Raw genomic sequence first — 14,012 nt, forward strand, 5'->3', positions numbered from 1 at the left:
AAAAAAAAAAAAAAAAATAGAACTACCATATGACCCAGCAGTTGTACTCCTATGTATATATCCAAAAGACTTGAAAGCAGAGACTTGTATACTTGTATCTTGTTGTTTTAAATGACTTCCTTAATAGTTACCTAACATTTATTGAATATCTACTAATTACACAGACACCTTAGACAAATCATTTCTATTTGCATTGGGTACCTTACATAAATTATCTCTGAATTTAAAAAATGATGGTTACCCTATTGCCCCATTTCTGGCTAGCAGGTGCTAGACATGCAGCACCAGGGTATGCATACTTACACCGTGCAGCCAGAAGGTGAATCCAGATTTGTGTGGCTTCAACACACTCACTGTGTCCACCACACCATGATGCCTCTCACTTACAAACCTAGATCCTCTTGGTTTAATTGTTAAGTTGATCCTGTGTAGCTGTTTATGAAAGTAGTATAGCACAGATCTCAAAGCACTGCTACATTGTGTGGTCCAAAGTCAGATGGCATGATAAGCCAAAAGCTTGTTAGAAACACAGTCTCATGTTAAGCCCCAGATCTACTGAATCAGAATGTGGATTTTAACACGATCTCCAAAGAATTCACATGCACATTAGCATTTAAGGAACAATATCTTTAAACATTACATAGATTGTTTTTTCTGCTTCCATACTAGTCACATATACAACCCACTCCCATCAGTAACACCTCTCTTTAGAAAGAAAGGATTAAGAATCTCAATGAGGGCAAGCTTGAGCATTTCTGAAGAAGGGAGTAGACATTTTTATTGAGTTGGGTCACAACTATTTTACTTACTTCTAATTGCCCATAATCTACAGATACAGAATTCTGGTTACTCAGGTAAATTTCAGTTGGCTACTTAATTTACCCTGTCCTTTGATAACTTTAGAAGCTCTGGTGGCATAGTGGTTAAGACATTTGGCTGCTAACCCACCAGCTGTTCCACAGGGAAAGATGAGGCCATCTGCTTCCATAAAGATTTATAGCCTTGGAAACCCTACGGGCAGTTCTACTCTGTTCTATAGGGTTGTTGTTGTTGTTATGTGCCGTCGAGTCGGCCCCAACTCATAGTGACCCCCTCCTTGGGTTTCCAAGGCAGTATCACTAAGGAAGTAGGATAGTGTTGTTAGGAGTTGGAATTGATTCAATAGCAGTGGGTTTGGTTTTGGTTGATAGCCTTCCATTAGTAATTCTAGACTACAGTGGCTACTCCACAAAAATGTTTCAAAAACTCCAGAGAAGAGAAAAAAAAATCCACTTCGGATGATTCTATCTATCTGGCTTTCTTTCTCTTCATTTTGCTGATTCATTTACATTGAAAAGAAAAAACAAACAGATCCCTCAATTAATTGCCTTTCCTGTCCTCCCCTGGGCCTCTCTGAACCTGTACAGAAGTCCCCAGAGTTTTCTTAAAGGAAGCCAGCCTGACAACTGGATCAACATCAAGTTAATCCACAGGGAGATACCAAGGATAGTGCAGAACATACTGCTACACCAATAGCACACTTTAAATTAAATAAAATCTATAAAGACTAAGTCATAAAGGAAAACTTTTTAGACAGAAAAGTCCAATGACAACATTATTCTTAAGTGAGAACTCCAGAGAAAAAATAGCCTCTAAATGTTTTCTAGGCTTCAGAAAACTTACAACTTCTGGTAAAACGGCAGAATAGGCAGACAAGCTACACAGACCCTTTTCAACAAAGAAAAGAGAAATTAATTGACTCTGATAGAGAAGATAATTCTGGAACCCTGAGCTTTAAAGAAAGGATACAGAAGTGGATTAAGCTCCAACTAGTAGAAGAATGTGAATGAAAACAGTGAGTAAAGAGAGAAATGGAGCTGAACATTGTGAGCTGTCCTGATGGCACAGAAAGCCTCAATATTTCCAAGTGGTGTTAGGACCTGAGAATTAACCTAAGAATCAGCCCTGCTCACCAAGGGCTTCATGGACTACTGCAGAGGTAGCTGACGACTGAAGAGGGAAACAGCAGAGGAGGAGACAAACTTGAGCTGTGGACTTTCAGCTCTCTGGAGGGTGCAGCCATTTTGAATGTTTACAAGCAGAGGCTGGGCAAAGCCATTTTAAATGTTTACGTATGGTAGCCATTTTGGATACTTAAAGTGATAGCATTCTCGTTCAAATTCCAGGGACCTAAGAATAGGCTCCACTTGCGAAAGACAGCACGGACATATAAAAGCCTGATGACTGGAAAGGAGACAGGCGGTGAGTAAGTGCTGCCAACTAGCGGATAGAGGGGCACAGTACCCTGCTTACTCAGATACATACAAACAAAACAAAACCAAAAACAAAACCCACTGCCCTGGCGTCAGCTCCGACTCATAGCAACCCCTCCTTGGGTTTCTGAGGCAATATCACTACAGAAGTACATTGCCCAACCTTCCTTCCAAGGAGTGGCTGGAGGGTTTGAACCACCTGTTTCTGGTTAGCAGTCAAATGCCTTAGGCATTATGCCACCACAAAACAAAGAAAACAAAAATCTTGGGTCAATCACTCCAACAGACTATCATCAATTAAATATATACACAAAAACAGCATGTATCTCAGAGACAATAGACCATCACAGTCCACACAAAGAAGAAAGATATAGCAGTAGAAACAAGGGACTAGAAAACAGAGTAAATCCCTGAGGAAAAAGCAGCACTAGAAATGCCTGATAAGGAATTCAAAAGAATTATATTTAGGTATCTTCAACGGATTGAGGGACAGATCAAGGAAAACACTGACAAAATTGAGGAAAACACAGAGAAAACCCTAGAACAACTTCAGAAGATAACACAAGAACAAAAGGACAAAATAAATGAAATATTAGAAATGATACAAAATCCAGAAATGATAGAAATCCAGATTAATACTGAATTCTCAGAAATAGATAACACATTGAACAGGCAAAGTAGTAGAATCAAATCAATGGAAGAAAGAATTAGTGAGACTGAAAACAAATACCTCAATGCTTCTTTGGAAAGGGATCAATCAGAAAAAAGATCAAAACAAAATGAAGAAAGCTTAAGGTTCATGTGGGATACAATCAAAAGTAATAACCTATGTGTAATCAGAATTCGAGAACAGGAAGAGACAAATAAAACCACTGAGAAAATTGTCCAAGATTTTTGGAAAAGAACTTCCTGATATGATAAAAAAAAGAAAAAAAAAAAAAAAAACCAAGAATATATCCATTCAAGAAATCAATGAACCCCAAACAGGACAAACCCCAAAGGAAAATCACCAAGACATATCATCATCAAATTCAACAAAGCCAAAGACACAGAAAGAATCCAGAAAGCAGCATGGGAAAAACGAAAAGTTACCTATAAAGGGTAATCAATAAGAATAAGCTCTGATTTCTCAGCAGAAACCATGCAGGCGAGAAGGCAATGGGATGGTATACATAAAACCCTGAAAGAAAAAACTTATCAACCAAGAACTATACACCCAGCAAAACTATCTCTCAAATATGACGGTGAAATTAGGACATTTCTAGGTAAGCAGAAATTAAAGGAATTTGTTAAAACCAGACCAACCTTACAAGCAACGCTAAAGGGAGTCCATTAGACAGAGAACCAACAACAGCAAACAACAACTGACCATTAACACACATGATTACATAACCCAGAAACCAACCCAATTACGGAAGTGTTGTTGTTATTGTTGTTAAGTGCCGTCGAGTCGTTTCCGACTCATAGCAACCCTATGCACAGCAGAACGAAACACTGCCCTATCCCGCGCCAGCCCCACAATCCCTGCTATACTTGAGCTCATCAATGCAGCCACCGTATCAATCCATCTGTACGGATTATTCAAGGGTATAATCTACTAATGTAGTTTTTGGAAGATGCTAACTGCAATGGAGAAAATTAAAACAGGAAGAAGTTGGAGGCTGAAAAGTGAGTTGGGAGGCTAACAGTAAAAATGGCAGAGGAGATATATAAAGGGGTAAGGGTTGTGGGGGAGAGCAAAAGGAGAATTAGAAATAACCCCAGGTGTGCATGAGGATAATCCATGCAATTCCCCATCACTGTCCTATACTATAGGCTCTCATGACATGTGCCAGTAGGAAACTGTCTCAAAAACAAATGTAAAAATAAAAATGCTCATCTACTTGGTTTCAGAACTGCTTAGTTGAAAGATGTTTACAGTTTTGAGAATCTTTGTCTTGACTCACTAAAAGACATCTAAAGATTAGATTGGACCTTCTAAACCCACTGTCAATAATATCACTGTTCCTTAAAAAATGTATATATTAGCAGATGAAATATGTAATGTTCTGCCCAAAATATAAGGAAAAAAGCCAGGACTGTTGAAAATATTAATATATTATAAATATTAGGAGTCAGAGGCAAATACAAAAATTTCTCCACTGGATAAGAGTTGAAAAGCACCACAATAGGTTTATAACAGCAACAGTAACAGTGCAGGTTCTTAAAACAAGCCAGGTTCTCAATGGTCTGGACTCAGTGAAGTGGTGCCTGCCTGAGATACCATAGGCATCCTGCGGTCCTCATTTCAGTTTCTCCACAGACCAAGCAACCCAGGCAGGCTAAAACAAATACAGGTATGTACTACGTTATGACCATTCCGGCAACATCAGACTACATACACATCTGTAGGGCAGGGAGGAGGGATTTATTTAGAAAAATGTCAGAAGATAAGGCCAGCTTCAGCTTGGTAACTGCAGCAGCTCAGCTACAACCACAAAGCCACTGCAGTTATCTCTGGTGTGTGCCCTGGCCACTCAGTCCCACAAGTTAGTGCCTTTGGGGAGATACTGGACTGCTACTACTCTGCTCCATCCCTTGGGGGCTGCTTAGAGAGCACCACATGCCCACAGGCAGTCAATTGCAAGTATAAGTTAGCAAACTTGGAACTTTGATACATGTTTACCAAATATATACTACATATAATATGACACTGACACAATGAGCAAATAACATAATACTCTATTTCACAGAACTTATCATGGACATTAAGTGACACATACCTGTACTTAAGAGTTCTTTTCTAAAGGAATAACTTACAAGGTGATTGCTGATGTTTTTCATTTTTTCCACAACACTCTTCATAGTCTTCAACACTGGTAAGTAAATACTAACCTACAAAAGCAAATGTAAAAGTCAAAAGTACTAACAATATTAATATGCACAAGGAATATTATGTCATCAGTAACTATTTTTAGAACCCATTCATGATTAAAATCTTTGGACTTGTGTTTTTAAGTTGTCTGAATAAAGTTCTTTCAAAATTTTATAATTTTATGAACTCATGAATGTTCAAGGAGCTCTGGTAGCATAGTGCCTAAGGCATCTGACTGCTACCCAGAAGGCTGGCGGTTCTAACCCACCAGCCACTCCTTGGAAGGAAGACGGGGCAATCTACTTCCTTAGTGATACTGCCTTGGAAACCCAAGGAGGGGTCATTATGAGTCGGGTCTGACTTGACGGCACATAACAACAACAACAACATGAATGTTCAAATAACAGTGAAGAACCAAATGCTTTCCTCTGGTTATCTCAGCAACAATGTCCCTATAGACATTCTTCTGGTTCAAGAAGGATCACAGCACTTCAACTGAGATTCCCTTATATAAATCCAAGGGGAATGAAACTCAAGAACTCAGCAGGAGACTTTCCTCTAAAGATGCTTACACTTGGGGCTCAAAGGGGCCTTTTCAGTACTGGGGAAAAATACAACATGAGAGGTAAGCTTGTATTACTAATGTTACTTTAAAAAATACTGGCTTTTCCCAAATCAAGGTAGATGCTTTCTATTAAAAGTCAAATAAATATTTTATCTAATATATTTATATACTTCCTCTTAAATAAATTGTGAACAAAGGGCAAAGGACCCTTAGGTATTATCTTTATTTCGGGTAGCTCTGGGATTACTATGAATAGGATTGTCAAACCAAGTTCTAATTTGTGAAATCTTTTTGCCTCTCAGCTCTCTTACACATATCCTGGGCTTTGCTCCTCCCAGGGACTGTGAGACACAAATTGATGCTTAAGGCCAACATTCCTGATAGATAGTGATTATCCTCCAAAGTATTATTTTAGTTTTTCTTTTTTTTAAAGGGCTATTATTGAGGAAGACATTCTCTCTCCTGTTTGTAAAAAATATGACATTTCTACATAAAAATATGACATTTCTGTTTTAATATATTCTATGTAAATAACAAAAGACAAATATTCCAATTGTTTTCCTTGAGTATCCTTTTAAAATGAATGGATACCACTTTTCTTTTTGAGTGGTATGCTATTTTCAAAAGAAATATGCTATAGGACTATAACTAAAATTACAGAATTCAGATCATTCCATTTAATATATGAAGAATAACAAAAACTTCAGGTATCAACTTACATCAGCATCTGGGACTGTAGGTTCTTGGAAATCCTTCCACAGTTTTCTAGGAATAACCTTTATGGGGATATCATGTGTCACAATGCGACTACTGTTTGATACAGATAACTGCCAAGAGAAGAGTAGAAATGTATCTTTAGGATGTCAATATTAAAAAAAAAAATCAGACTAAAAAAAGGTTATTTACCAAATCTGAATAGAACATTCTTAATTCATTCAATCAAAATCAATTCAACAAATATTTATAGAGTGAGTACCTGCTCTATTGCAGGTACTATTAGGAGCGGGAGAGTGTGATGAATAAGACAAAGTTCCTGACGTTCCAATGGAATATATGCATCAATGAGCAAGAAAACAAAAAAAAAAATTTCCTGGGACAATTATTAAAAAGTCTTAATGAAAACAAAATGAGTGAGGGCAACTGTAGGGGGCAGTTCCTTAGATTACGTGATCAGGGAAGGCTTCAAAGGAGATGACAAGTGTCAGGTCACACAAAACAAGGACAAGCAGTCAGGCAGAGGACACAGCATGTATTAAGTCATGAAACAGAAGCAAACTTGCTATGTTCAAGGATGAGAAGAAAGACCACTATTTGCTCACAGGATACTTTTCCTGTCCCAGTCTCTATACTACTAAAAGCATAAATTAGCTTCACCTCTTTCCAAGGGATTTTGTAAGATTCATAACAAGTCAAAGTATCTTGAACTCTTAGAAAATTATTTATGCTACCATCTTGCTCTTCCTTAAGCAATTAAAAGAAACATACAAAACTTACATTGTGGCATGGAAACTGATGAGCTCCAAGAACTGCCTGACTGCAAAGCCAGTTAAGAGCTGAGAAAAAGATATGAAGAAAAGTTGAGAAATCGTCTTCTACAGAGGATCTTTGTAGATCCTGGATAGACAGGGGGAACAATGTGGAACAAAACTCAAAATCATTTGGGAAAAAAAAAAAAAGCGGGAAACAGGTTTGCTGGCCCGATGGAGCCTGATGGAACCACTGAGACTATGGCCCCTAGCTTCCCTTCAGGTCTGGAACTGAACTCACACCTGTGGTTTCCAGCCAAGCAGTAGACAGGCATACTAGTTGAGCATTTACCTGAGGTAGATACACTCCTTGGAGAGAACAAGAAAGAGAGAAAGAAGGGCTGCTCAGGCACAGGGAGACAGCTCAGAGGGTAGGAGGGCATGAAGGGATAGTCACAGGGAAGCGGTACCTATCGGGAGGAAGTGGGAGAGGAGATGTTGCATTGTGCTAAATTGTGGTCAATGCCATGAGACAAAGTGTATGTGATCTGCTGTATGGAAAGTGTATTTGCTCTGTAAATTTTCACCCAAATCACAATAAAAATTAAAAAAAAAAAAAAAAATTTTCTTCTACAGAGAGGTTTAAACTGAATACAATATCACAGGTAAGATACATAAAGTGTGTACAAAAAGTAAATAAATAAATAAAGTGCATACAGCATATAAGAAAGGAGAGATTAAAGGACAATGAAAAGCTGGGGAGGAGGCAGCATTAATCATAAGCACTCAATGGGACATATCCAAGGAACTGCTCAGAGTAGGAGTTTGCAATTTAGTTCCAAGACAGGTTGGGTTATGAAGGAATTTGTATATTATACCAAGACATTTGTGAGCGGTGAGAGCCACTGCGGTATATGTAGTCTTGAGAAGAATTATGAACTAAATTCACCTGGCACTAGCATGTAAGACAGATGTGTTACTCCTACATTGTTGTTGTTGTTATGTGCCATCGAGTCGAACCCGACTCATAGCGACCCCTCCTTGGGTTTCCGAGGCAGTATCACTACGGAAGTAGATTGCCCCATCTTCCTTCCAAGGAGTGGCTGGTGGATTTGAACCTCCAGCCTTCTGGTTAGCAGTCAAGTGCCTTAGGCACTACGCTACCAGAGCTCCTTACTCCTACAATAGAAGTCCTTTAAAGGGTATTACATCCTTGTTCTTAAGATGTTTTTCACCTTAATGTCTATTTTATCAGAAATCATAATTGCTACCCCTGCTCTTTTTTGGTTTCCATTGGCTTGGTATATTCTTTTCCATCCTTTAACTCTTACTTTGTTTTTATCTTTGTATCTAAGGTGTGTCTCTTGTAGGCAGCATATCGATGGGTCTTCTTTTCTTATCCAGTCTGCCACTCTCTTTCTCTTGATAGGTGCATTTAGTCCATTCACATTGAGTGTAATTAATGATAGGTATGAATTGACTGGTGTCATTCTATTGTGGTTTTTTCTCGCGTTGTTGGTGATTCCTTGGTCCATGTATATTTCTGTGCTGAGTTCAGTTTGTTGGCTATTGCTTTCTCTCTTTTCTTCTTTATACTTGGTTTTGTGTTTATTAAGCCCGTATGTTTTCCTTCCTTCTGAATTTGCTTAGAAGAATTGTTACTTTTCTCTGTGGTTACCTTGAAGTATATTCTTGTCTCTACATTTTTAGAACAGTGCATGCTGCAAAGACATTGTCTGTTTTCCTCTCCATTTGAGGGTCTGTACCTGTAAGTATTATTCCCTCTGATAGGTCAGTTGCTGTTGTATGCTGCTTGAGTTCCTTGGTTTTTAAGGTAGAATGTTTTATGGTCTTATTATGAGTATCTCTTTCTGATTTGGTTTTAGAGTTGCTGTCACATATCGTGGTTTTGCTAATCTCTGTTGTGTGTTCTCTGTTGGTAGGACTTCCTTAAGAATTTCTTGCAGGGTTGGTCTGGTTTTCACAAAGTCTCTTAATTTCTGTTTATCTGAGAATGACTTGATTTTGCTCTCATATTTTATGGATAATTTGGCTGGATATAGGATTCTTGGTTGGAAGTTTTTTTCCTTTAGAGTTTTATATATGCCGTCCCATTGCCTTCTTGCCTGCATCGCTTCTGCTGAGTAATCGGAGCTCAGCCTGTTTGATTATTGTATTTCTTTTTTCCCGGGAAGCTCTCAAAATTTTTTCTTTGTCTTTGGTTTTGGAAAGTTTGATTATAATATGCCTCGGTGTCTTTCTTTTGGGGTCTATCTTGTGTGGCATTCTATGAGCTTCTTGGACAAATATCTTTTCTTCTTTCATGATATGGGGGAGGTTTTCTGCTAGTAGGTCTTCCACAGTTTTCTCGGTGGTCTTTTTCACCTCTTCTTGTTCTGGAATTCCAATGAGTCTTATATTGTTTCATCTCATGTCATCACATATAATTCTTAGGCTCTCTTTATTTCTCTTAAATCTTTGTTCTGATTTTTCTTCATATAGGCTAGTTTCCAGGGATTTGTCTTCTAGTTGGAATATGCGTTCTTCAGCCAGTTCTAGTCTGCTCTTTTGAGCTTCTACTCTGTTGTGTAGTTCTGTCATTTTCATGTTCATGGTTTGCATTTCAACAGACATTTTCTGCATTTCTAACTGCTGTTTTTGTATAAGTTCTAATTGTGCATTAATCTTGTGCTGCTCAATGATTTTCCTGAGTTCCTCCAGGGAACTGTCTGTGTTCTCCATGTTTCTGTTTGGGGTTTCCTTAGGCTTTTGTATAGCTCTATAAACATATCTTCTAAATTCCTTCTCAGATAATTCTATTGCCTCTTCTTCCTCCATGTATAATGAGACTTTTGTTTGTGGTTTGCTTCTACTTCCTTGTCCTGTTTTTTAGTTTGATTTGAGGTTGCCTATTGTTTCCTAGACATTCTGAGGTTGTCTTTAACTGCTCGTTACGTGTTGATTTGTTTTGTCTTCGTTTTATGGTTTAATATTTTGAAAAGGTGAAGCTGGTATATTTTACCTTATTATCGATTCAGGTATGCTGGGTCGCTCTGCTGTTTTCTTTGTGATGGTGGAATCACTGTGTGGAACGTGGATATGTGTTTCTGTTTATCGTAAAGAGGGTTTAGAGTTCAAACTGGAGGTTTGATGGTAATTGGCTGAATATGGCTTCTTCTATTGAATGAATGAAGTTATTGGCGGAGAAGGTGGGAGCAGAAGGAAAACTTGGTGTTGCTAGGGTCGGTTTCTAGGACTTTGAGTGGGCTGCTACTGATGACTTAGTACTGTTATTTACAAGCCCACGGTTCAATTTCAGGAAAGATTCCTGTTGTTAGGGAGTTGCCACTTTCCACCAGGCTCAGGCACACTCAAAGATCCCGCTTCCGAGGCCCCTCAGTGCCAAAAAGCTGATCCAAGGCAAATTCCCGGGACCACACTCAGCCACAAATTCCTTTCTCTCCACCCCGTCTGCCTGCCGTACTGGCGCAATCCTCCCTGACCGCGAATGGCTCAAGAATTTGTCTGTGATACTGCCCACCTGCGGCACCAAAGATGCGCATAATTTCAGCTGTGCTGGAGTTGGGAGAGTGCCTGCTAGTAATCTGTGGTCCCAATATCAGTGACAAGGACAAGCACAGACCTCTCAATGTCTCCCACGCTGACCCAAACCCACTCAGTGACCCGCTGAGGGGGGAGCAAGCCTACCCTCCTGGAGCACCAGTGAGCTCTCTGCTTGGGTTTCAGTGGTGCTGCATGCACCCATTTGGGCCTAGCCAACCCAAGTTACCGATAAAATCAGGTGCTGAAGGTAGATCCTTGGGGTGATTGCTGGGATGATGGTGTGGTTGCTGGTATGCTGATACAGGGTTTCTTCTTCCTTGGCTCACGGAGATCTCAGGTGGCTGCACTCGCCCGCCAGTCAGCGTCTGCCCCAGGGAAGTTTCCAATGGACTCTCTTGGCTGCCCATCCATCCTCCACCAGGTAGATCTTCCCCACTTAATCTCCCTGTGCCTTTCCTCTAATTCTGCTCTTCTGTGTTTGGTGCACTTTGATTCAGTGAACTGTTCAGAGCATCAAAATCCCTAATTCAAACTACTGTACCTAGTTTTTCAAGCACTAAGTTTCTAGAGTGAAATAGCATGGTGATTACTGATGAGACTCCATTTTGAAAGACCAAGGATGGGCATTATATGATGCTGAAAGGGTCAACTGACAAAGAAGAGGTTACAATAATAAATATTTATGCACCCAATGAAAATGATCCAAAATACATAAAGCAAATATTAACTGAATTAAAAGGAATGATAGACAACTCTACATTGGTAGTGGGAGACTTTAACACAACACTATCAAGGAGAGACAAGTCAACAGGAAAGAAGCTCAGCAAAGGTACAGAAGAACTTAACAATACAATCAACCAACTGGAACTCATACACATATATAGAGTACCTCACCCAACAAAAACACCATTCACATTCTTTTCCAGTGTACATGGATCCTTCTCCAGAACAGACCACATGCTAGGACATACAAGCCTCAATAAATTCAAAAGCATTGAAATACTGCAAAGCATCTTCTCTGACCACAATGCTATAAAACTATAAATTAATAATAGGGAGAACAAGGAAAAAGCATCAAACATATGGAAGCTGAACAACTCACTGTTCAAAAACTATTGGGTTACAGAACAGATAAAAACTGAAATAAAAAAATTCCTAGAAACCAATGAGAATGAAGATACATCCTACCAAAACCTATGGGACACAGCAAAAGCAGTTCTCAGAGGATAGTTTATAGCAATAAATGCATACATCAAAAAAGAGGACAGGAACAAAATCAACACTCTACTTATCAACTACAACAACTAGAAACAGAACAACAAAAGAGTCCTACAGTATCTAGAAGCAAGGAAATAATAAAGATCAGAGCAGAAAGAAATGAAACAGAAAGCAAAAAAATCATAGAGAATATCGACAAAACAAAGAGCTAGTTCTTTGAAAAGATTAATAAAATCGATAAATTGTTCGCAGAACTAACAAAAGGAGAAGACCCAAATCACAAGAATTGTAAACGAAAATGGTGTCACCACAACAGAACCAACTGGAATAAAAAAGATACTGACAGACTATTACGAAAAACTGTACACCAATAGATATGAGAATCTAGAAGAGATGGACAAGTTTCTAGAATCACAAGATCTACCTAAATTATCCCACTCAGAAATAGAAAACTTAAACAGACCCGTAACAAGGGAAGAAATTGAACAGGTCATAAAAAAAAACTTCCCACAAAGAAAAGCCCGGGTCCTGATGGCTTCACTAGAGAATTCTATCAAATATTCAGAGAGCAGTTGACACCTATGCTACTCAAGCTATTCTAGAACATAGAAAAAGATGGAATACTCCCAAACTCATTTTATGAAGCAAGCATAATACTAATACCAAAACCAGGGAAAGACAACACTAGAAAGGAAAACTACAGACCAGTATCACTCATGAACATAGATGCAAAAATCTTTAACAAAATCCTGGCCAACAGAATCCAACAACATATCAAAAAATTAATACATCCAGACCAAGTGGGATTCATACCAGGTTTGCAAGGGTGGTTCAACATCAAAAAATCAATCAATGTAATCCACCACATAAACAAAACAAAGGAAAAGGACTATATGATCATATCAATTGATGCAGAAAAGGCATTTGATAAAATCCAACATCCATTCTTGATTAAAACTCTCAGCAAAATAGTGATAGAAGGGAAATTCCTGAACATAATGAAGGGTATATATGCAAACCAACGGTCAACATTGTTATTAATGGATAAAAACTCAAGGCATTCCCCTTACGAAGGGGAACCAGACAGGGATGCCCTCTATCACCACTTCTATTTAACATTGTATTGGAAGTCCTGGCCATGGCAATAAGGTAAGAAAGAGAAATAAAAGGCATACATATTGGCAAAGAGGGATTAAAACTATCTCTATTTGCAGATGATATGATCCTATACATAGAAAACCCAACACAAACGCAATGCAACCATTGCCATGGCATCGGCAGGATACAAGATCAACATACAAAAATCAGTTGGATTTCTCTACACCAGCAAGGACTCTTCTGGTAAAGAAATAAGGGATACCATACCATTCACTATAGCTACGAAATAGATAAAATATCTAGGAATAAACCTCATGAGAGACACAAAGGATCTATACAGAGAAAACTATAACACACTGCTACAAGAGACAACAAGAGTACTACATAAATGGAAGAACCTGCCTAGTTCATGGATAGGTAGACTAAACATTGTGAAAATGTCAATACTACCTAAAGCAATCTATACATTTAACACAATCCTGATCCAGATTTCAACAAAATTTTTTAAGGACATGGAAAAACTAATACTAATTTCATAGGGAAAGGAAAGAGACCTCAAATAAGCAGAGCACTTCTCAAGAAGAAAAACAAAGTGGGAGGTCTCACACTCACAGATCTTAAAAACTACTATATAGCCACAGTAGTCAAAACAGCATGGTATTGGTACAAAGGTAGATAGACAGACGAAGGGAACAGTATCGAAAGCTCAGACATAGACCCATCCATCTATGGACAACTGATCTTTGACAAAGGCCCAAAGCCCATTTAATGGGGAAAGGATAGCCTCTTTAACAAATGGTGTAACAAACGGTGCAACAAATGGTGCTGGCAAAACTGGATATCCACCTGTAGAAAAATGAAACAAGACCCATACCTCACCCCATACACAAAAACAAACTCAAGCTGGATCAAAGACTGAAATGTAAAACCCAAAACTATAAAATTCATCAAAGATAAAATAGCAGCAAATCTAGGAGCCCTAATTTACGGTATAA

At 38.6% G+C, this 14,012-nt stretch overlaps 1 protein-coding gene across 1 annotated transcript in view; it reads right to left on the bottom strand.

Annotated features, from left to right (window-relative positions):
* HUS1 (HUS1 checkpoint clamp component) overlaps window positions 1-14,012 on the bottom strand; it is a 60,553-nt gene that overhangs the window by 42,180 nt on the left and 4,361 nt on the right. Inside the window, exons 4-5 of the mRNA XM_007944137.1 lie at window positions 6,391-6,498; window positions 5,052-5,126 (exon numbers count right to left, since the gene is read on the bottom strand). Of these exons, the coding sequence (XP_007942328.1) occupies window positions 5,052-5,126; window positions 6,391-6,498 (183 nt within the window). The remainder of the gene's footprint in view (window positions 1-5,051; window positions 5,127-6,390; window positions 6,499-14,012) is intronic.

The sequence above is a fragment of the Orycteropus afer genome, unplaced genomic scaffold (assembly GCF_000298275.1).
Source record: "Orycteropus afer afer isolate SDZICR_OR568_19922 unplaced genomic scaffold, OryAfe1.0 scaffold00121, whole genome shotgun sequence".
NCBI lineage: Eukaryota > Metazoa > Chordata > Mammalia > Tubulidentata > Orycteropodidae > Orycteropus > Orycteropus afer.